This window comes from Danio rerio, chromosome 21 (assembly GCF_049306965.1).
Source record: "Danio rerio strain Tuebingen ecotype United States chromosome 21, GRCz12tu, whole genome shotgun sequence".
NCBI classification, from domain to species: Eukaryota; Metazoa; Chordata; class Actinopteri; order Cypriniformes; family Danionidae; genus Danio; species Danio rerio.
The window spans coordinates 19,999,526-20,023,104 of record NC_133196.1 but is presented as its reverse complement, the minus strand read 5'-3'; the positions used below and the strand labels follow the sequence as shown (position 1 = coordinate 20,023,104).

The window sequence follows — 23,579 nt, the reverse complement described above, 5'->3', positions numbered from 1 at the left end:
GCACGTGCATTAGTATCTAAGGTGATCATTTTCATGGTAGGTTATGTTGTTGTTCAGCCATGATGTGACAAATACCATTTCAGAGTAGAAACCGTTTCTACCTTTTTACATTGCTGCAGTTGATGGTTAAGGCAAAAACTTAATAACCAGGTAAAGATACCTTTGTAACATGTTGCAGCATCACATCACATGTAGTTAGAACATGGTGTAAGAGTGCCATGAGTGAGTGAAGGTTAAGGTCAACAGGTAACTCAGATATCTCTTTAAATGTTAATAATCTACTGTATATAGAATATTCTATGTAGAAATTGAAACAGATTGCTGTTTGACAGTTTTGGACTGGTTGCATATTTTTGTTTCAGTTTCTCTGAAGTGGCGGAAAAGTCAGAAAGCTAACAAAAAATGCAAAAATATATAAATAAAAAATATTAAAACTGTTTCTCATCTTTTTACACTATCCCAGAGCAGAAAACAAACAGAGATTGATATAAAAATTACATAAAAAAATGTCAAATTAAAGACAAATTAAGGATAAGGGGCGAAAAATACCCATGAACAAAACTGGGCTGTGTTTCCCAAACAACGATGTAACTCGTGGCTGAACTGTCATAGTACGATGCATCGTTCCGGAAAATAACAATATAGTGATGAGTCTTTCTCTAAACCGTATAGCTGTTTTGTCACAGATCCATGGTTTGAACCACATTAGTTATAACGTAAAACCTCCATAATGATGCTCTAAACTGGGTGGAGTAACAACTTCTTTAGAGATAAACCCCATACTTTTTTGTGCAAATTATATTGTTTTACACGCACACACGTTTAAAAAAAATCTAGTAACACTTTATTTTGATGGTCCATTTGAGTGTTAGCAGACTGTCTGCTTAATATCTGTTGATACTGCTGTTAAACAGACATTTAACTGACTAGAAGTCAGAATTGACTAAGAAACTTTGCAAGTGCATCTCTGATATTTGCAAGTACATGTCAACTTACACTAACACTAACACTGACTAACAATCTATTTCTAATCTAATAAGAATTAGTTGGCATGTACTGTAGATGCAATATAACTTAAATTCAACAAACAAACCATCAAAATAAAGTGTGGCCAACAATCCAGTATTAGTTTTGATAAAAACATGCACTCATTTTCCATATTAATTAAAATATATGTTGATGGCACATATAGGGCCTATGTTTCCAATGTTATGGAGCACATGCCATATTCTATTCTAAAACATAAAAACCACTTCGCTAACACTCTATTCTAATATAGAAGTCATATAAATCATTAGGCTAATAGTTGTAATTTACAGTTGGCTATTCATTAAGAAAAAAAAATATATATATATATTATTATTATTAATTTAATATTATTGTTATTAGTAAGTAGGGTATTGTTTATTTAATTTTGTAAAAGTCTACTTTTACATTTTGATACATTCAAACCACTGCAGAAATGTTCTAACAAACAGGCCAATGCATATATAGTACAGATACAGTTTTTTAAATAAATAACCTAATATAAATTACAAGCATTTTCACAAGCTTTGAAGAGGCAACGTAAATTCTGCTTTTGAATGATAGGCCACCTTTATCTTTCGTCATGATTGGCTTTTCTCCACACCTGTGTTCAAAATGGCATAAATGTTTTCAAAGTGCACTGCGAAGGGAGCGCAATTGTCAATATGAAGATCACTAAAACTGAACTGTAAAAATACTTTGAAAACAAATTACACTTAAGTGAGATGACTTTAATTACATTTTTTTATCATTCCGAGTTTAATGTTGGAATGTTCAAAATAAATCTGGCATAGGGGGGCATAACTGGGAATAGAACACAATCAGGAACTATGCTTCTAACAACAGCTTTAGAGGAGTAGTTGGAAATGTACTTAAGTTGAGACGCAGTTTGCAAATCCTTGTTGGAACGATGGATTTGGGAAATGCCAAATCAACGAATGATGTTTGGAACAACGGAACTTGAGACCTTAGTTGACAAGCGGTGGTTTTCGTGAACGAACCCCCGGTTGAATTTTTTTTCAGTTCTTCTGAAGTGGCAGTAAATTCGAAAAGCTAAAAAAAAAATCTAAATATAAAACAATATAATAAAAAATAGCTTTTTTTAAATTTAAAAAAGGGAATATTGCAGGTCTTATGGAACAAGTGTTATGGAGTTTTGTTGCCACTGGAAAGGCTAGCATGTTTTGTCTAGTTTAACTCCAGTTTAGTAGCTTTTGATAGTTGCTCCCAAGAGTTGTATTCACCTTGAAGGAAACATCTAGTGGTGCTCACGATGCACTCTGCTAATCACCTCGATCTGAGATGGACGAGCAGAGAGGGACAGTGCTTGCGTCAAGCAGTTTAGTCCAGTGTCTCTGTGTGCCCGTCTGAATGGGTCATTAAGTACCCAACTCAGTCTCCGCAGGGGTCTTGACGTCCTCTGTAAGTGTCCCTCTCATCGGCAGTCTTAATGTTCCTGATTAATGCCCTGCCAGGCTGTTATGATGCTTACAGACACTCATGAGAAGGGCATGATGCAGTGAAGTTAGATTGACCCATGAACTAAACACACTCTCTCAATCTGTATACCCAAACTAAATCCCTTCACAGGCCGCCAAAGCACCTCTGGCTCTCAGACTGTTGTAGGAGATTTATAGTTTATAAATGAGGAAGTAAAGAATACAATTGTCGATGTGAAACTGCAGATTGTACCATTATGTCATTTATATGGGCAGATCCAGACAGTTTAACAGGTGTTTAACAAGATATAATTGCTGCAGGGAATTATAGTTCTATTTAAGTTCACTGCAGTTGTTCATTGTTACTACATCAGGCATCGTTTGCTTTTAGTCACACAGTGTGAATATATTTAACAATGACAGGTGTTGTTAACTGGACCAATTCATTGCTGATCTATGTATTTACTTAACTCCAAATCCACAAGTGCCAGATAGGAATTAAGTTTACAAATTAAACATGTAAGTCTATTTGAGGATTTAAATTGGTCACCAAAAACTCACTGTGTAATTAAATGATTTATTTTTTCAAATATTCATTTTAATATAATCATTTGCTTGACATGAAAAACAATGGAGTTACATGGTAGATTTTCATTTCTGTACAGTAAAATATCATCTTAAGAATGCGTAATGTTGTTTCTGTTTAATATACATTATTAAACTATACTATTTATTTAAAAATCTGTACTATTATTAAATAATATTTTAAAATGACAATTCAAAACAACCACAAAATTAATCAGAATTTGTCAGATTTGTCAGCTGCACATCCCTGATGCGATTCTCCCATTCCACTATATCGCAAAGGTACTTTATTGGATTGAGATCTTGTGACTGTGGAGCCCATATGAGTACAGTGAACTTATTGTCATGTTCAAAAAACCAGTTTGAGATAATTAGTGCTTCATAACAGGGTGCGTTATCCTTCTGCAAGTAGCCAAATAGAAGATGATAGGATGGGGTGTTGACATGAGGCTCAATTAGTACTAATGCACCCAAAGTGCCAAGAAAATATTCCCTATACCATTATACCACCACCAGCCTGAACCATTGATACAAGGCAAGATGGATCTATGTTTTTAAGTTGTTGACACCAAATTATGGCCCTACCATCCAAATGTTACAGCAGAAATCGAGACTCAGACCAGGCAATGTTTTTTTAATACTCTATTGTCCATTTTTGGTGAGCATGTGCGAATTGTAGCAAATCCACTGTTGCCCATGCGCCTCAAGGTTGGAAGTTTTGTGCATCCAAAGATGTTCTTCTGCATACCTTGGTTGTAACAAGTGTTTATTTGAAGTACTGTTGCCTTTCTATCAGCTCAAACTAGTCTGGCCATTCTTCTCTGACCTCTGGCATCAATAAGGCATATGCGCCCACAGAAATGCCGCTCACTGGATATTTTCTCTCTTTCTGGCCATTCTCTGTAAACCTTAGAGATGGTTGTGCTTGAAAATCCCGGTAGATCAGCAGTTTCTGAAATACTCAGACCATCACGTCTGGCACCAACAACCATGCCACAATTAGTCACCAAAATTACCTTTCTTCCCCATTCTGATGCTCGGTCTGAACTGCAGCAGATCATTTTGATCATGTCTACATGCATGAATGCATTGAGCTTCTCCCATGTGATTGGCTGATTAGAACTTTGCATTAGCAAGCAGTACCTAATAAAGTGGCCAGTGAGTGTATATGTAATCTGTTGGTCCACTATAAAAATAAATGAATGCAATTTTAGTGGTAACTGTAACCTTCCTATATAACCTTGTCATTTACTTTATTTGAAAATAAAGTATAATAATTGTAAATTATGTATTTTGGTTTTCCTATTAAGACTAAACTTTTTCCAGTCCTGTCATGAAAGCTAATGTGATTTTTAGTTCACACATATTGTTGCAGCCATTATCACAACAAAACTTATTATTCATTTCACAGGGTTCAGTGTGCACTGTATAATGGATAGTGGCAACTGGAGTTAATCACAGCTCAAATAAATGCACCATTGACTATCCCCACTGTTGCAAATAGAAAGTAGTCTAAAACTTCATTAGGAAGTGATAAGTCTTTGAGACTTTGTCTTTTTGCTTTTTTGTTGATGCAAAAAAAGATGAAATTGATTCCTGAGATACTGCAAGCAGTGAGCAAATGAGAACTTGATGAAAGCTTACTGCTTACTGATTGCGGCTACCAAATAGCAGTCTGATATTGAGATGTAACAAGTATGATGATCGGGAAAATGGCACAACATTAGGGAAATCTCATAAACAACTCACACTCTTGTCATCTTGGGTTTCAAGCTGATGGGCAGCTACTCAGAAATCAAGCACTGTTGCCATTGGTCTACTTTCACATCTGTTGTTTTTAAAGAAGCCCTCAAGTTGATTGGATGACAAGAAATGTTCTCTCTGCCAGGTATCATACGCTTTAGCTAAGTGCACTGTATATATTCTACAAATGAATTACTTTGCTGCTTTGGAAAGACTTGACTACTATTTTATTTTCCATCCCTCCCATCTGTTAGCTCTTTTCAACCCCAAAGCATGAAAAATATAGGATCTAGTTATTGATGGCTACTTCTCCACCGACTGTAGTCAGAAATAAATAGTTGGACAGACCAGTCAAAGCCAGTCCAATCTCTCATCTTCCTCATTAAAGTGCAGAATCAAAGCGAGCAACAGCGGCAAGAAAACACACAAAGGCCAGACTGTTTTTCACATATTGCGCTGATTAGCACACGGAGAGGCCTCATTTTTTGCGCTTTCAAAATTTGAAATGGTCGCCAGGAAATTGGAGTGAAAAGTAGGCTGATACCTTGGCCAGCACTGCAATTTTCTTTAATTTAGTGCTGCTTTGAATACAGTGCTGCTTGAATGCTTTGTTTATCTGCGGTCTGATTTGTATTCCTGCCTCTTAGGTGTCCGAAAGGTGTGATTATGTGTACGTCAATGGCAAGGAGACGCGTGGGAGGGTGAAGATGATGGTGAACTTCACTTACAGTTACCTCAGTGCTCAGCTGGAGTTGAGCGTGTGGACGCCTCGACTTCCCCTGCAGATCGAGATGTCTGATCCTGAGCTCAGCCAAATCAGGGGCTGGAGAGTTCCTGCAGATGCCGCCAACCAAAGGTTAAACATGGTTTGCTTTTAAGGAATCACAATTTGATCTTTCATTAAAAGTGAGGAAAAAAAGAGTTTGTTATACAAATTAAGCATATTTAAATTTTCCCAAGAAGGTTTTGATGTTAAAGAATAGTTCACTCAAAAAAAATTTAATTACTTACACGTTACTTGTCAATTTGAGTATTTTAGGTTGGTATTAGAAAAGAAGATATATTGAAGAATGGTCTTGTAACCATTGATGCACATGATAGGGAAAGCTAAAATTTCAACATTCAATTCAATTCAATTCAATTCCTGTTTATTTATATAGCACTTTTATAATGTAGATTGTGTCAAAGCAGCTTAACATAGAAGTTTTAATAAAGTCCAGATTTCAGAGTTGAAACTCAGTTTAGTTCAGTTCAGTGTGATTTAATTTTCTCTTCTAAAAGTTCAGAGTTGGAAACGCTGGACATCCATCATGGAAAACTGCAGGTGTGAGTATGTCACATCAGCTCAGAATACGGCCTGGTCCAAGATTATGGATACCTTGGCATCATTTCTTCACAGGTCTTGAATCGCATCAATGTTGCTGCATAATTTGGCCTCATAATCTCTGGTGGCCTCTATTTACACCCTAGGGAATAAAGAAAATAATTAGCATAGCAGCTGTTCATAGTGTATTTAAAAGATGCAAAAATGAAGTGCTACTGTATAAATGAAAACAGTAGTTATATAAACAGACGTGGAAACAAACATGTAAAGCATATGAGTGTTTCTAACAAAATGTATGGTGCATTAAGACAGGAGTGTGTCCTACAGGTGGTTGTCAATCCTGGTCACCTGCGTGGAGCATACTCATGCATCAAACTGTTATGCGATGCATTGTGTGTATGCTTTACTAAAAAGATAGGTGTTTAATCCTTAACATTCTTCAGTATATCTTCTTTTGTGTTTACAGAACAGAAAAAAAAAAACTCAAACAGGTTTGGAACAAGTAAAGGATGAGTAAATGATGACTTTTCCGTTTTGGATTAACTATCTTTTTAGCCATTGTAACATTTCATCTAAAAACTTACTAGGATTGATTTTTATTTTAATAGAATTTGATACTTTAGATACTTTTATCTTTATTTTAAGCACCCATGCTTATTCAATAAGCTTTACATACTAGGACTACACGATTTATCGAAATGACATCAAAAGCTGCATAAATATTGATAACCATGGACAACCATTTTCACATTCCGGATTTCTTAGAAGTGGAAGTCATCGTAGTTGCGTAAACTTAGAGTGCAGTTAATGGGAGAGTACAACAAATAATTTTTTAAAATGTTGATGTTATAAAGACTTTAAGAAAAAGGAAAAAAAATGTGTGAGACTGATGACGGCAGCTAGAGAAGAGAATTCCATCAAATTTACTGTCCTGTTCCATAGATGCATTACAAATGCCTTGCACAAGTGGTCATTCTTTTTTTTTGTAATTTGAAGCAAAAATGATATAATACATTCATATAAATGTTCATGCAATTTTTCAAAACTAAAAATTTTAAATTGTAAGATTTTAAGATGTTAAGGACCGTTAAACGCGTCCAAACAGGGTTGTGAAAAGGGTCCATAAAGATTAAATCCTACTCCGATTTTAAAGCAGCAAATGGTTAAAATATACAAAATTGCTGGTGTGACACTAATATAGTTATCACTAGAGTTATCTATATAGTTATCATTTTTGGTGTGAGTGAAGCTTAAAAATAGCGTAAAACATTAAAATTGGAAGTTTGGTAGACATTCATCTATTCATTTATTTTATTTTTGGCTTAGTCCCTTTATTAATCTGGGGTCGCCTCAGCGGAATGAACCACCAACATATCCAGCATATGTTTTATGCAGCGGATGCCTTTCCAGCTGCAACCCAGTACAGGAAAACACTCATACACTCTCATTCACACACATAGACTATTGACAATTTTGCTTACTCAATTTACCTATAGTGCAAATCTTTGCACTTGTGGAGGAAACCGGAGCACCCGGAGGAAACCCACGCGAACACAGGGAGAACATGCAAACAGAAATTTCAAATGACCCAGCCGAGGTTTGAACCAGCGATCTTCTTACTGTGAGATGACAGTGCTACCCACTGCACCACCGTGCCACCATATTTGAGTAGACAAAAAAATTAAAAAGTAATATATTACCCTTTACACTGTTAAAAATTAAGAAATAACCAAAGGTTTTCAAGAACCTGTTAGAGATGTTAAAAGTATTATTTTTCTTTTGAGGTGAAAAACCTTCTAAAATCTTTTGTCTATTATAAAGTTTCTATAAATGTGTAACTTTGGTAAATTAGAATTTAGAAGATAAGAATCTTCTGACTATACTCAGATAAGATTTCTAATATTTATCTGAGCAAAAAATATCCTGCACAGCCCACACGTTATGCAATGCGACTGGTGATTTGAAAACACAATGATTTCTTACATTACTGAAGTAAGTCTCTCAGTACTGCACAGTAATGCTCCAGCTCACCTGGCCTGTCTTAATAAACAGCCGCTTTTACGCTCGGTTGTTTCTTGGTAACACCAGACATGTACGGATCTCCCTCCGGAAAGCATGATGGTGGTGAGGGAGGATGCGGACGCTGACTTTTTAATTACCACTGGGTCGTCTTCAGGCACACCTGCTTCTGACGCACCAGCACCAGACAACACACAGGTTAATGCTGGCATACCGTGCGGATATCCACGAGATAATTTTTAATTACTCTTCCACCAGAAACAATCCTGCTGGATTGACTCATGCATGATAAGCGAGAACCGGAAGACGGAAGACAGATGGAATGAACGGTAGAAAAATTGCAAGGCACTGATGAGACTCAAAAAATGGATATGCCTGTCATCTGTAGTGTGTGGTTGACAGGAATAAAATATGTGGTTTGCGCAAAAAAAATCAGTACCAAGATTTTTTTAAAGCTCCTATTGTACTAGATTGCTTGGAAATGAGCTTGCTTTGTAAAACTAATTCACTTTTGGATTAACTTGAGAAAGTCATGCATATTTCTAACTGGCCGTAAAACTGTATTTTATATTATTTTTCATTAGAATATGTATATATTGAATTATTTAGCATTTTTCTTGCATTGTAGAAAAATGCTTTAAGGCAAGTTCATTCTGCGGACAACAGGCAGCTTTGTCTTGTGCTGAAAAATGATCATGCAATAGACATGCAATTACAGCTCCTCACCTGAATGAGGACTGTTTCTCATTTTTTATTGTTTTTTTTTTTTTTTTTTTTTTTTTTTTTGCAGTGCAGAAAACAAACAAAGAGATTTTTACAAAAATGACACAAACAAAAGGTCAAATTGAAGACAAATTTAGGATAAGGGGAAAAAATACTAAATTATGTGAAGGCTGAATTATGTGATCTACTAAATGCCCTTTTAAGCATTTTTTTCTATAGTCTACAGAACAAACCATCATGATACAATAACTTGTCTAATTACCCTAAACTGCGTAGTTAACCTAATTAACCTAGTTAAGCCTTTAAATGTCACCTTAAGCTGTATAGAAGTGTCTTAAAAAATATCTAGTCAAATATTATTTACTGTCAACATATCAAACATAAAATAAATCAGTTAAAAGAAATGAGAAAACTATTATGTTTAGAAATGTGTTTAATAAATTTCTTCGTTAAACAGAAATGTGGAGGGGGGTGGGTAATAATTCAGAGGGGTTAATAATTCTGACTACAACTGTATATATGAAAATATGTACACTACTGGTCAAAAGTTTGAAGTTGTTTTTTTCATGTTTATTTTTTAAAGAAAATGATTGTTCATAAAGACGGCATTAATTAAACGTAAAAAAAGAAAAATATTTAAATACTTATCTGTCCAATATTTATTTATTACTTATTGTATGTATTTTCAAATGAAATTATTAGTCCAGTCATTATTGCTTTTATTACTATTACCATTATTATTATTAATAATAATAATAATAATAATTATTATTATTATTATTATTATTATTAATAATATGAGAGTGATTTCTGATGGATCTACTGTATATATAATATCTATTAATCAACTTCATCATTACATTAAATCATTATTGCATTAAAATGACCAGTAATCCATTATGATGTTGTTTTAATTTTTTAGATAATAAGATCCTTATTGAAATATTAATAAATTAATAAATTATTTGCTTTCATAGTGTCTTCTCAACATGCTGTGAAACACACTTTCAAGCCTGGTCAAGTTCTTTGGAGCCAATAAGTGAAAACCTTAGGGCTGTTTTTATCCATTTATCCATTTAATTTACACAGTGATCTTTAAAGAACTTTGTACAATTAAAAAAAAGCTGCCTTAAATTTTTAACTTGAATAAACTCAAGTTTACAAGTCACTGCAACATACATTGATTAAACAGACCTAAAACAGTCAGCTCCAATAGCCTAGTGGTTAAATCACAATCCCTATTCTACACCTTAGCCCTTCTCGTTGCCCCTTGTTTTGTGCGTTCGTGTGAAGGGGGTGTCCCAATTCTCTTTAGCATCATTATTATGAAATTTTATAATAAACAAGCATGGATAATAACATGTTTTAATACATTCATAACCAATGTTAATAAGGGGTAGCGGTAAAAAACATTATTGGGATTGGGTCTAAGTGCACTGACATATGGCACTCACGGTGACCTGAGTTTGATTCCCAGCTCAAGGCTCCGTGCCGTTCCCTCCCCCCTCTCTGCTCCCAATGCTTTCCTGTCTGTCCTCCACTATCCTATCCCAATAAAAGGTGAAAAGCCACTACAAAATCATTATTAAAAAAACAGACACCTAAAGCATAGTTAAAATGTGCATAAATTAAAATAGTTGTCATCACTTTTGATCATATAATTTTTACATTTTTATAGAAGCTCCAGTTCTGACCAGGCTATAAACCCTAGTGTAAAAGCACTTTCATGCTGCTTAGTAGAAGTTGTGCTGTTTTAGAAAGACACAAGGAAATACATTTTCATCTACGGGTGAGCTGTCCCTTTAAGACAGTGGTCAGCTGGTGTTCATATTTGTCTCTTTAGTCTTAATTCTGTGCCCTTGCTGTATCATATGTTCTGTTAGTGCGAGGTCAAGTCTGTCTGCGGAAGTGTTTTGATTACCTGTGAGAGAGCGGGAGACATGCGCTGGTGTTTTAAGACTGGAGCTCATTACTCCTGAGACCCGCAGTGACCTGACATTCCTCATCTGAGCGCCGCCTGCCCTGTTTATACACCTGTGTTCTGTAAATGTCATGCTGTTTCTGCCGCGCTGGTCAGGCGTCGCTGCGTAAAAGTCTGGAGGAGCGTGGCCTTCGCACCGCTCAAAGACACCATGTTAACCTGCCACCTCTGTTGTTTTTTATTTTCGATGGCTTTGACTCATTAAAAATAATGGAATAGCCTGAGCTGCCGGCCTGTTCACCTGGTGCTGGACTGTTTGTGCGAGCAGAGGAAGTGCATTATCACTGTAATGTGAATAGGGCTCACATTTATAGCCTGTTGAAGCCACTCAACCTTAATATGAGACTGAACACCACTGCTGCTCTGTCTCTCTCTCTCTCTCTCACTCACATACAGTTGAAGTCAGAATTATTAGCCCCCTTTTAATTTTTTTTTTCTTTTAAAACATTTTTCCTAAATGATGTTTAACAGAGCAAGGAAATTTTCCCTTTGCACAGTCTGATAATATTTTCTTCTGGCAGATTTTAAGTAAAAAAAAAAGAAAAGAAAAAAAAAACATTTTAAGGTCAAAATTATTAGCCCCTTTAAGCTATTTTTATAGTCTACAAAACAAACCATCATTATACAATAACTTGCCTAATTACACTAACCTGCCTGGTTAACCTAATTAACCTAGTTTTTAGCATTTTAATAACCCTTTAAGCTGAATACTAGTATGAAAAATATCTAGTCATATTGAAAAATATCTAGTCAAATATTATTTACTGTCATCATGGCAAAGATAAAAGAAATCAGTTATTAGAGAGAAGTTATTAAAACTGTTATGTTTAGAAATGTGTTGAAAAACTCATCTCTCTTTTAAACATAAATTGGGGAAAAAAATAATTGGGGGCTAATAATTCTGACTTCAACTTTGTACACACATACACAAGTATATAAGAATATAATGCACATCTTTGTTTTAGCCATATTTAAAATAATAGTTTTGCTTAAAAGTTTTGGTTCTTTATTTGTTTTACCTTTATTTGGTTGATTTGAACTTTTTTAAACCTTGAAATGTTAAGATTTCTTTTTTTTGCATCATGTTTATTTTTATTTTTATGTATAAATACTTAAAATTTGAAGGAGTCTAATATCTACTTAACTGTTTTAAGAAAAACTTAAAAACAACATATATATAAAAATATAAATATATATATATATATATATATATATATATATATATATATATATATATATATATATATATATATATATATATATATATATATATATATATACATTTATAATTCTTTGAAATAAAAGATTTGCTTTCACAGTGGCTTCTCAACCGGCACATATTCAAGCCTGTTCAAAGTTGTTTGGGGCCAATCAGTGAAAACCTTAGGACTGGAAGGCATGGGACAATAACCGTTTTCAAGATATACCACAGTTTGGAAAAGTTAAGATTTTAAAACTGCCCAAATTTTCTGTTTTACTATTCCTATGATATATGTAAGATTTTCTTTTACTTTTTTGTTTGTTTGTTTGTTTGTTTGTTTTTTTAGGACAACAGTATATCCAGCTGAAAAGATATCCAAAGATGCTGTTTTAAATTGTAAAGAAATATGTGTGTTTGAAACGAATGACGACAGCAGAAGTCAATGATTCATTTGAATTATTTAGCCTGACATGTTTAGCTCCTGCTCCAAAATATTTTAAATATTTATCAAAATAAAATATATTAAGTATAAAGGGGGGAATTTTTGTTTTTTTTATTCAGACATTTAAAAAATAACTTATTTTTAGAGCAATAATCACTATACCGTGAAGCTGTGATATTTTTATCCAAGTTTATCATACTGTCAGAATATTATACTGGCCAATGTCTAACTGGTTTTAAGCAAATTTGTTACGAACCTATGTAGGTTTGTGCTGCTGTTAATGACAACTCAATTCAGACCCATCTGAATTGTTCTTTTTTGTTGTTAGACAATAACTCTATTTATTTTACACATTGGTCTTTAAATAGCATGTTGTAAATAGCATAGATTAGAATACTGTTTACTCCTCTGTTTTTATTTTTAATACGATTATTTTTCTTTTATACCTCTGAAAATAACTTCAAAGTGTTTGAAAGTGCTTTTGTTAATTAATTACTTTAACTTAATAAAAAAGTAGATTTTACGCTCAGTATCGAATGCTCTCTGTGCTGCAGGTCTGGAGAGGATGATGGGGAAGAAGGAGCCAGGAAGGACCGAAGCTGTGCTCCACAGTACCAGAGCACCACCGTCCGTGTCCTCACACACTTTGAGGCCGAGCCAGAAGAGTGGCAGGGCCAGCCAGACTTCCTCCTGGGCAGTGACTGGCAGGTGGATGTAACAGAGCTGGTGAGAGACTCTTTAAGGGTGGCGGATGAACGTGTGGCCAAGCTGTCAGAAGAGCAGGTCCTGATCGGCTTGAACACTGGCACCACCAAAGTTCAGGTAAGAAACAGGAAGTTCTAATCTAGTATTTAAAGTGTGTCATCATGTACCATAAACACATGTAATGCTGATTAAATAACATGCACTACCACAATAATATAGCAGTTAGGGATTGGCAATGTGGATTTAAAACTGTCACAATATTTTCTGGTGTCTGTTACAATTAAAATATTTTAAATCATCATGCATCTTTAACGAGAAGTATTTTCTAAACAAGAACAGGGTGATGTGAGAACACACGATGTAATATAATTTCATTCATACTGGAAGCTAGAGGGCGCCTTGCACACAATCTCCAAGTACAAAGGACAATTCGCTTGTTAATCTGATATTAGGCATGGTTATATATATATATATTGCGATCATGATTGTCGAAAGTATTACAGCACTTTGTAAACGTTTATTATTACCATTTGTTGAGCCTCCTCATTCAGTTTGATAGAACACTTGGATCTGGAGCTGCTTCGCATTACATCAGACCTAACAAGTGGATAAAGACATCATGTCATTGCTGTGTTTGAGTAAGCAGAAGTTAAACATGGGTAAGCTGATTAAACATGAAGACAATAAACCCACAATTGTAGCTAGATTTAGTTTATATGTGATCATATAGTCACCGTGAATATTTTTATAAATATGAATCTATATTTATAATGCTATGCTAATCAACATAGAATTTATCACTGGATAGATTACAATAAAATAGCTTGATTTCAAGTAAGCTGATCAAACATGAAGACAATAAACACACAGTTGTGACAATATTTAGTTTATATGTGATCATATAGTCACTGTGAATATTTTTATAAATATGAATTTATATTTATAATGCTATGCTAATCGACATAGCATTCATCACTGGCTAGAATACAATAAAATAGTATGATTTTGGCTAAGCTGATTAAAACAATCACACAGTTGTAAGAACATTTGTTTTATCTGTGTTCTTATAGCCATCCTGAGTGTTTTTATAAGAATTAAGTATATTTATAATGAAATGCTAATCGACATAGCATTCATCACAGGATAGAATATGATAAAATAGTATGATTTTGAGTAAGCTGATCAAACATTAAGTAAACGAGCACACAATTGAGTGTATATTTGATTTATCTGTGTTCTTATAGCCATTGTAATGTGACAGTGACGCTTGACAACAGGGGTGCGGATCCAAATGCAGGTTTATTTAGCAGAATGGTCAGGCAAGCAACAGTCAACACAGTAGTAATCAGATGTATACAGGCGATCCATAATCTTGGTCAATAAGCAAATGGATGGTCAAGCAGCAGACATGAATAAACATAACAAAGCAAAGCTCAGTACATGACAAGACTAGGCAAGGGAACCACGTTTCTAACACGCCTATAATAATACTTAGCAACAATGTGTGTGTTTGTGCTGTTAGTCTAATCAGTTAGGATCAGGAACTGGTTGTGTGTGGTAGTGTATGACTGGATCTTGTAGGCCATAAAATGGCAGATTGGTTGTCCTTTATCCATCTGCAGCCGCTAGATCGCAGGTGATCATAACAGCCACTCATATCAGATCATATTTTTTTCTCAAATTTCGTGAAATATCACCATGTCTGATAACCAAAACATGAACACAAAATTATCTCAAACACTCCTCTGTTACAATGTATCTTTATTCATTGCACAGGCCAGTTTTTGCTTCACTATACCGCCCAGACCAAACCACTTCCAGATTGTAGAGGCAGATTCCAGATGCCGTAATTCCATTTATTTCTTTATTTTTTTGCTGGAAGACAAGCGATTCTTATCATAGTAAACATTTTACTGGTATATCACAATCGATAGGATATCAGCAGTCCATGAATTTTCAGCGTTATTACAGCTAGATTCATGATTCATTTGTTATAACGTATTATGCAATTTCCTCTCCACACCACAGCCAGAGCTGCACATTTTGGAGAAAGAAAACTGACAGTTACAGCTGACTAAGCCGCAGTTCCCTTGTGTTTCTACCGCATGAATAAAAAGTGAGGACGTCCTTGTTTTTATTGGAAAAGCCGAGCTGTCATTTGTCAATCTCTCCATGCGGATGAGAGGTGAATCAGCTCGAGTTGTGATGTGACACGTGTACGCTGTCAGACGAGAGCTAGACAGCACTTAGCTCTGTCACAGCTTGCATGCTGTCTGTCTGCACATCTCTCACAGCTCTTACCACAAACCATAATCTTCTTTATTAAGACCGACTAATTACGTGTTGGTCTGTGAAGACTACACATTTTTTCCTTATAGATCTGTCACATGTACTTTCACACATAAATACTCCCCCTTGACGAGCTGAAAGTGCCATTAGAGTGCTGTCTGGCAGAGAAAGATAGACGCCAGAGCCACAGGTGGAGAACGCTTCGATTTGATCCATTTGCTGAAATTAAAATCAGATAAAAAGCCCAGTAATGGTGGGATGGAATACGTGGAGTCTGAAAAGCAGTGCTGCTTTATATATCGAGATGCCTGAAATAAAAAAAACAGCACTTAACCATGGCCAAATTGCCAATCGTCCACCTTGCTGTCAGGCCAAATGTACTATTCAATTTCCAGAGGGACGCACCTGTTTTGCAGTTCATTAAAACTAAATTGATTTACTAATTATTTGCAATTAGAAAGGGGGGATATACGTATGCTTTCAAAAATGTTCAAGAGCAGGTTTCGTTTGGAAGGAAAGATTTGTTAAAGTAGCATGGCATGCAGTAACTGTTAGAAACAGATCTATAAAATAAGTGGAGCACTGGGGCAGCATCTTACGCAATGTTGAGTAAGGCCCGAGGCTCCCCTTGCTTATTCTTTTTTTATGTCTAATTAATAAATCTCTCAAATCAAATGGCAAATTAGAATGCGCTCAGAATATAAAAACATCGTAAGGATTGTTTCTTTACCTTAACATGGCTGCATCTTCGAGTGCAAATCTGTCGCCTGAGGACTAGTGTACAAATGGTAGTTAGAAGCAAGTACAGGCCGTGCGCATTGGTGACAGTGGAAGTCCTACTTACAGATAAGAAGTAAATAGCTTCTGACACTTCATTATAACATAATGAATGCGGAAATATGGAGGTGGCTGCTTTGCAATTAATTGATCCAGATAGGAAGTCTTCACGTCACGTTTGATATCGAAGTCATCTTCATGCTCGTGTGTCAGATATTGCCATATGGCCGAGGGCGGACAGCTGTCACTAAGATTTTTGAAATTGCACACAGCCTTCAGTTTTTTTATGTGTCATTATGAGAAACTAGGAGAAAATATACTGTTGTTTCAGTGTTATGTAACAGAGGCATATCTGTGTGTATTTTTTATCCAGGTGATGTCCCCATTATCAGACTCAGTTCTGGCTGAGAGGGTGATCCGCGTTCTGGATGATAAAGTCAGTATTACAGAGCTAGGTGTGCAGCTGGTCTCTGGACTTTCCTTGAACCTTCAGCTCAGCACGGGAAGCAACAGGGCCATCGTTGCCACAGCTACCACACAGGAGACCATGCACAGTGTTAATCAGGTATTCCAGTAAGACTGATAACAATCAATCAGTTAATCCATCCATCCATCCATCCATCCATCCATCCATCCATCCATCCATACATACACACATACATACATACAAACAAACATACTTGTGTCTATGGTATTCTGTAGGTCTGGGCACTGAAATCCACCAAAATCTAATTCAATAGGTATATTGTCTATTTTATATATGTACCACTATATAACCTATACATGCAAGGATGTAACTTTGGCTTGTAATGTGGGGAGGTCACAAAATTGAGTAAAATGTTTCTAATTTAAATCCCATTTTCTTCATTTACATATATTTAGGGACTGTGCTGACACAAAATCCAGGGGGAAATAGGCTGATTAAATGCATTTAATTTCCAACCTAAAATTAAAATGAAAATTTAGATTACAAACTAACCTAAAAATGTAAACTTCTAATAAATTTATGAACAGTGTGCGCTGAATCACAATTTTGTAATTAATTACAGATGGACATCAGCAAAACTAAATTAAATAAAAGTTATATGAAAATGTTGATCATTATTTTATTACTTGTAAAATAAAAATAAAATAATTACATCCCTGGTGCTAATTTTCTAAACATTATACAAACATCAAGAGATGTAGGCATATGCTGTCTGACATTAAATATGATTAAATACTGCTTATAAACTCAATCAATCAACTCACATCTTCCTTTTTCATCCTTGTTGACATTAAAGTCATCTTCTATTGCTGTAAGGAGTTCTATCTTTGACTGAAACGGTTGTTTCAACTGCAATATCTGCTCATTAGAACTTTCACAGAGTTATTTTAAGAGCGTGCACACAAAGTTATTTGATGCGGATGCATGCGTTGACAAACAGAGACACTCATCTGTGGAAATGACAGTGCACATAAAAAATCCAAAAAAGCTGGAAACATGGGAGGGACATGTATGTCCCCCTTGGCGTTTAAAGTTACACTCCTGTATATATGTATTGTGTAAGATAAGTCTGGAGTTGTCTTTTTTTTTTAGATGAGAAGACCAATATGGTCATATTCATAATTACTGAAATTTCAGTTCATATTTATGTATACTATAAACTTGTTAATTTAAACTTAATGTTCAGTTTAAAGATTTTTTCTAAAAAAAAAAGATGTGTAAGTATGTCTGGTATATATTTTTTTAAATATAAAAACATTTTAAAATGACATATTTTGCACTGGTATCACAAAAAAAAAAAGATCACCAACCACAGTGTTCTAAATAGTCTGTGCATTTTTTAACACTATGGCATCAAATTTAAAATTGTATTCTGGTTTTCTGGTCATGACATTGCATGCTGCATACTTCCATGCCAGTTTCTCGGAATCTCTGGATTGTTTTATCTAAGAGCAGGTGCAATCACTGTAATCACTGTCATTATGGACAAAGTCCTTTTGACATGTGCAGCATGTTAATGAGGAGCTGTGGTTTGTTAGTGGATCCTGCTGCTTGGGGCTGCCCACTTATTCTGAGTCATCTCACATTTAAAGCTTCTTTCTGATTAGTCTGATTTCACAAAACCATTGCACCGGCAGGGGTTTACTCTCCTCTCCACATTCAGACATAAAACGGGCAGATTGGTTGAATCTCCCGCTGATTGATGCGTCTGTTCTTTTTGAAAATTGGTTTTAGGGATATTTAACCATTTAAACCATCCTGCATTCAGGTTAAGAATTGTGCAAGCTTTATAAAAGGAAAGAAAGCTAGCTTTTCCCAACAGCATTCGTTCATCTTGTGTTTCTTTTTCTTTAGGAGTCTCTTGTCAGTGCGTGGCTTCAGTTCAGTGATGGCTCCATGACCCCTCTGGACCTCTATAACCCTGCACATTTCATTCTTACGGCCACCTCGCTGGACGACCAGGTGGTGTCAGTGAAGAAAAGCACCTCCTGGAGATGGCCAGTGGTGGTGGCAAAGGGGGAAGGGCAAGGAATGTTGGTCCGCCTGGAGATGTATGGACCTGAATTATGTCTTAAAACCAAGCGCCGCACTGTTCTGGCTGCCGGCAATGCAAACGTCCTTGTGAAGTTTGGTCGAGATGAAGAAACAGGAAACAGCGCAAGCGACAGGAGATATAGACCTAATGCTCCATACTATGGAGGTTCAATCTCAGACATGGAGGCTGGAATCATGAATCGAGGTGCTACCACCATCAAATCCTCCATTCCAGGAAAAGCGAGTGGTGACAGGCTCTCAGCCGGCGATGTTCCTATGGATTTCTCTGAATTTCCAGCACAAGCTGATCTTCCTCCTGGACGTAACATGGAGGATGACCTGCTGCATTCTCGCCGTGGACTCACAGACCTGGAAATAGGTATGTACGCCCTGCTAGGTGTCTTCTGCCTGGCCATCCTGGTGTTTCTAATCAATTGCGTCTCCTACGCTCTCAAGTATCGCAACAAGCAGCTCCCATTGGAGGGCCAGGAGACCATGGCTCACGCCCACGACTGGGTTTGGTTAGGCCACGATGCTGAATTGTTGGAAAGCCAAGCTGGTTTATGTCTGGATCAAGAGGAGCTAGGTGGTACCATGGACTCCGGGCTGGGCCTGGAGGAAGGTAGCCAGCTCCTTAATGGCCTTTCCTCCCAGAAGAGTGTGCAGGGTCAGGTCCATAGATCAGCTTCGGACTCAGGGTGTGTTGGGAGAGATCACAAGGCAGAGTCCATAAACTCTCCCACTACCAAACGAAAACGGGTCAAGTTCACCACATTCAGCCATAGCAAGCCCAGCAATGGCTGCCCATCCATAAGCCCTCTTCTCATTGGTCAGAGCGACATCAAATGGGTATGCCCAGACATTGAGCTTGGGGACTCCAAAGAGCTCCGAAATTACATGGAAAGGTTAAATGAAAATGCTACCAAGAACATCGTATAGTGTGCTTGTAGTTATTTATGTATTTTTCAGACAAAAGCGTAGCTCACCCATATGCCTTCTGGGTAAGGTGGTGTGGTGGTGGTGGTGGTGGGGTGGAGGGGTTGTCCTGACTCTACTGCACTCAGACAAACTCACATCTCACCATGAAAAGACAAGCCATTCATCTGGTCTTGTTTCCATGGCAACTGTCATGAGGGTTCATCATCAGGAAAGAAGGAAAACGGAGATGGTTGTGAAACTGCTGAGGATGTGAGAACATTGGATTATGAGAAATGTTTCAATCGAGATGTCTATATTTTCTTTTCTTTTTTTTCCGAAGAAGAGGATATTCCATTTGTATATTTTAAAAAATATATATATATAAATATTTCTTTTTTTTTCAATTTATCACACTGAAGCCTGGTTGGTGGTGGTATCTTTTTGTGAGTGAATATCTCAGAAAACACAAAGAGCTGACATTTAAACATATCAGTAGTGCGCTGGAAAACTGCAGCATTTCCACAAATTGAACATTGACTGGCTCGGGTGATGAGTGAGAATACATTTTGTAAGCTTTTACATATTTTTATACATCTCTGTTCCTGTCCGTGTTTGTGTGTCTACTGTATTTCTCCAAAGACTGACAACCATATGTACAAGCATGTGAATTCAAAGTATGGACGGATGAAAAAAATGGTCTATTTTGGAACTTTTTCCACCAACAGTTTGAATGAACATGTATATAAATATGGCAGAAGACTTCTGGGAAAAACAGGCAGATAAATGACCCTCCACATCCCTTCGAGAGCTGTTGAGCAAATTGTATTGTTGTAGGTAGTGTTATCAATATTGTATAATATGTTGTTTACAGTATTAGAATGATAGATGATATGCGCTCCAAATGCTTATGTATGTGTGCTCTAGCATTTAATTTCCTTTTTTTCATTTCTTTGCTTTCCTTTCTATTCTGTTTAGTTTTCCCCCTTACAGTGATTGGAGAATAGAACAAGGAATACCTAACCCACCTAAACAAATGTCCCTCAGATTAGCCTAATGATTAGGTTAAAGTTAATTGGACCGGATGAGTTTGGGGCTTCTGTCCTCAGGTACTGTGATTGATGCAGTGGAGAGACGTGTATACTTTCATAAGAAAACCACAGAACAGTATATTTGTGAATACATTGATTAGAAAACCCCTCGATCTATATTTGTGAGCTGTTTGGAAATATCATAAAGGACTTAGTCAATATACAATTACCCTTTAAACAGTTTACTTTCTAAAGCATTAGATAGTGTGTGCTGATTTATTCCTCTTTCAGTTATTTTGGCATGATGTCCAAGTGGATCATCCAGATGTCTCATGTAAGATGGTATTAATTAAAATCAAGACTAATTAATAGTATAAAATGTATTAATTAATTCTCTCCGCTGTTCTACACATGTCTTGTACTTCATGAAACAGACACGTTCATGAAGACCGCAGAGGAATAATTGTACTTGAGGAGGTTCAAGACAGTCCACTCAACGCCGGTCAGTGATCCTATCCAGTCAGTACTGTTAAAATATGTTTCTGTTAAATGTGATGAGTCAATGTTTGTTACAGTATGTAGCATTTTAGCTTACTTTGCCATTTATTTTATTTTTCGTTTAACTAATTGTCTGTTTTGTGAGCTAAAAAAGCACTGCCTATTACCATAAAGTCCTGAAAAAGCATCTTTTAATTTATGCATTACATCACTGGGTTTTCTATTTGCATATTAAATAAACCATGACATCCTGCTTTTCCACTTTTTACCAGTTGATGGTGCTGATTTCTAACCCCAGTTGCCTCAGAGGGGATTTGCAGCCTTTGATGGTCATTCTCCTTGACAGGCACATGACCCAAGTCTCCATATAAAGGTTATGTGCTTAAAACTGCTGAACTATACTGTAAGTGTGCAAATACAACATTGCGATTCAACCTTGCTGCATATAAAAAAATGTTTTGAAAGCCCTCTATAATTTTACCCATATTGCACTGCAGTAAACCACAGGCTTTAGCGAGAAGTGTGTTGTTGTGGCGGCTGTGTGCACCATGTAATTCAAAGGTTATTGCAGACACAATAGCTCGGGATTTGAGATATAGTCCATTTCTTCAGTCCTGCACATTAAAGGCTCATTAGAGCTAAACTATACAGGCAGGATCCCAATGCTGGATGGTGCAGCTCCCTCCCCTCCGAGACAGGCCAGACTAATTAATGATCAGCGCAGTGAGGCTTTACTCCATGTTAATGTGACATTAGCGTGCAACCCTTGGAGCTAAATGATTGTAGTCATTTAACTGACATTGATGTGACAATTAACGCCTTCTCCATCACATGTGACTCCGCCCCGTCCGTCATTGCAAATTTTTGACACGTGTATTTCCTGACAATGTTTCATAGCTTATTGATATTCCCGGACAAGTGCTGTTAATTTATCTTTCATTATGATAAGTAGAACGTAAACAAATTAATGGAAAACAATGTCAGCACGGCATAGAGCCACGGATTATTTTCCTTCTTTCAAAGGCACGACATTCAGTGCATAACTTTATCCAAGGTGGCGACTGAAACAATACAAGTTCATTAGCGAAAATCACACATGCGTACTTGCGCACGCGCTTAATTTTGTTCCCGGCGGGACAAGCCTTTTTGAGATCCAAATTGAGAGGCTGCACACTTAACCCTCAGAGGGATGCTTCTGGAATTGGGTCTGTTTTCTCCTTTTATCTCAGCTGATATTTTGGTATTTGGGTCTCTGTTCTCTGCGTCTCAGTGGAATTGCACGAGCACACTCTAAATTAAATCATGACATTAGCTGGTGTCTGTCAGGAGTGTATATTAATTCTCCTAATGTCAAAGACTGGTTGTTGCGTGCGTGAAATGTTTCTTTCCTACTGATTTTATGAAACAAAGGACGAGAAAATAGCAAGACCTCTCAACCTTGCATTAGCTGAATTTTCACCAAGAGCATCTTGCTGTAATCTTGCCTTCTGCCAGTTAACAACATTGGCGTTTCTGTAAATGTCAAAAGAGTTGTCAGTATAATGCCAGCACTGATCTCGCAACAGACGGCCAAAACTTCAGACCACAAACAAATTGACAGACCTTCTAAATATAAGCACATCTGATGTAAAATGCACAATATAAACTTCATTTTCCACTAACCCGTCTATAACTTTTCAATAAACCTTTCAGACTCTCCTGTAAATGCCCCATCAGTGGCAATTTATGAACTATCAGTCACATTGGAACTGAGGATGTCACCGACATGAACATTGGTTTTTATGAGAAGTGGCACAGCAATGCATGCTCTATATATTCTGGATGTTTTTGCCGTGTCTAACGGGTATAACAACAAACCATCTCTGGCCTGCTTTTATGCGTTGTTCAAAGAGGAGCTTCTCACTGCTCGACTTGTGGTAACAGCGTGACAGGCTGTAGTAAAGGAGCTGATAGAAGCAAAGCCTAGAGATGAGGGTGTCTACACACCAAAATGTTGCTCCATTTCACTATTAAAGCTTAACCAATTCTCTACAGCCATCTCTGTCAGCAGAAGACAGAACATGGCTTTTATCATTGTTGTTGTTTTTGGGTTTTTTTCTGGATAGTTGTTCCAGTGCATTAGGTTTAACAATGCTCTTCCTTCATCTGGATGCCTCTTGTTCTTTAAGGGAAGACATTTGCTTGAAATCGTGTGAATGCTGAAGAAGGATTATGTGATAATCAGATCTGTGCAGTTGTATGATTTCAGTCATTAAGATGCATTATCTGCTAAGGCAGCAACATATGGAGGCACTGAGAATTATTTGTGCATTTAAGCCCCACTTATAAAAATGTATGAACTTTATTAAGTCCATTGGGAC

The 23,579-nt window shown here is 36.5% G+C and overlaps 1 protein-coding gene across 1 annotated transcript in view; it reads left to right on the top strand.

Annotated features, from left to right (window-relative positions):
• Nucleotides 1-21,485, top strand: part of si:dkey-112m2.1 — a 224,052-nt gene extending 202,567 nt beyond the window's left edge. Inside the window, exons 6-9 of the mRNA XM_009295369.5 lie at nt 5,441-5,649; nt 13,038-13,305; nt 16,628-16,819; nt 18,596-21,485. Coding sequence (XP_009293644.1) covers nt 5,441-5,649; nt 13,038-13,305; nt 16,628-16,819; nt 18,596-19,714 — 1,788 coding nt within the window. The 3' untranslated portion in view covers nt 19,715-21,485. The remainder of the gene's footprint in view (nt 1-5,440; nt 5,650-13,037; nt 13,306-16,627; nt 16,820-18,595) is intronic.
• The last annotated feature ends 2,094 nt before the right edge of the window (nt 21,486-23,579 follow it).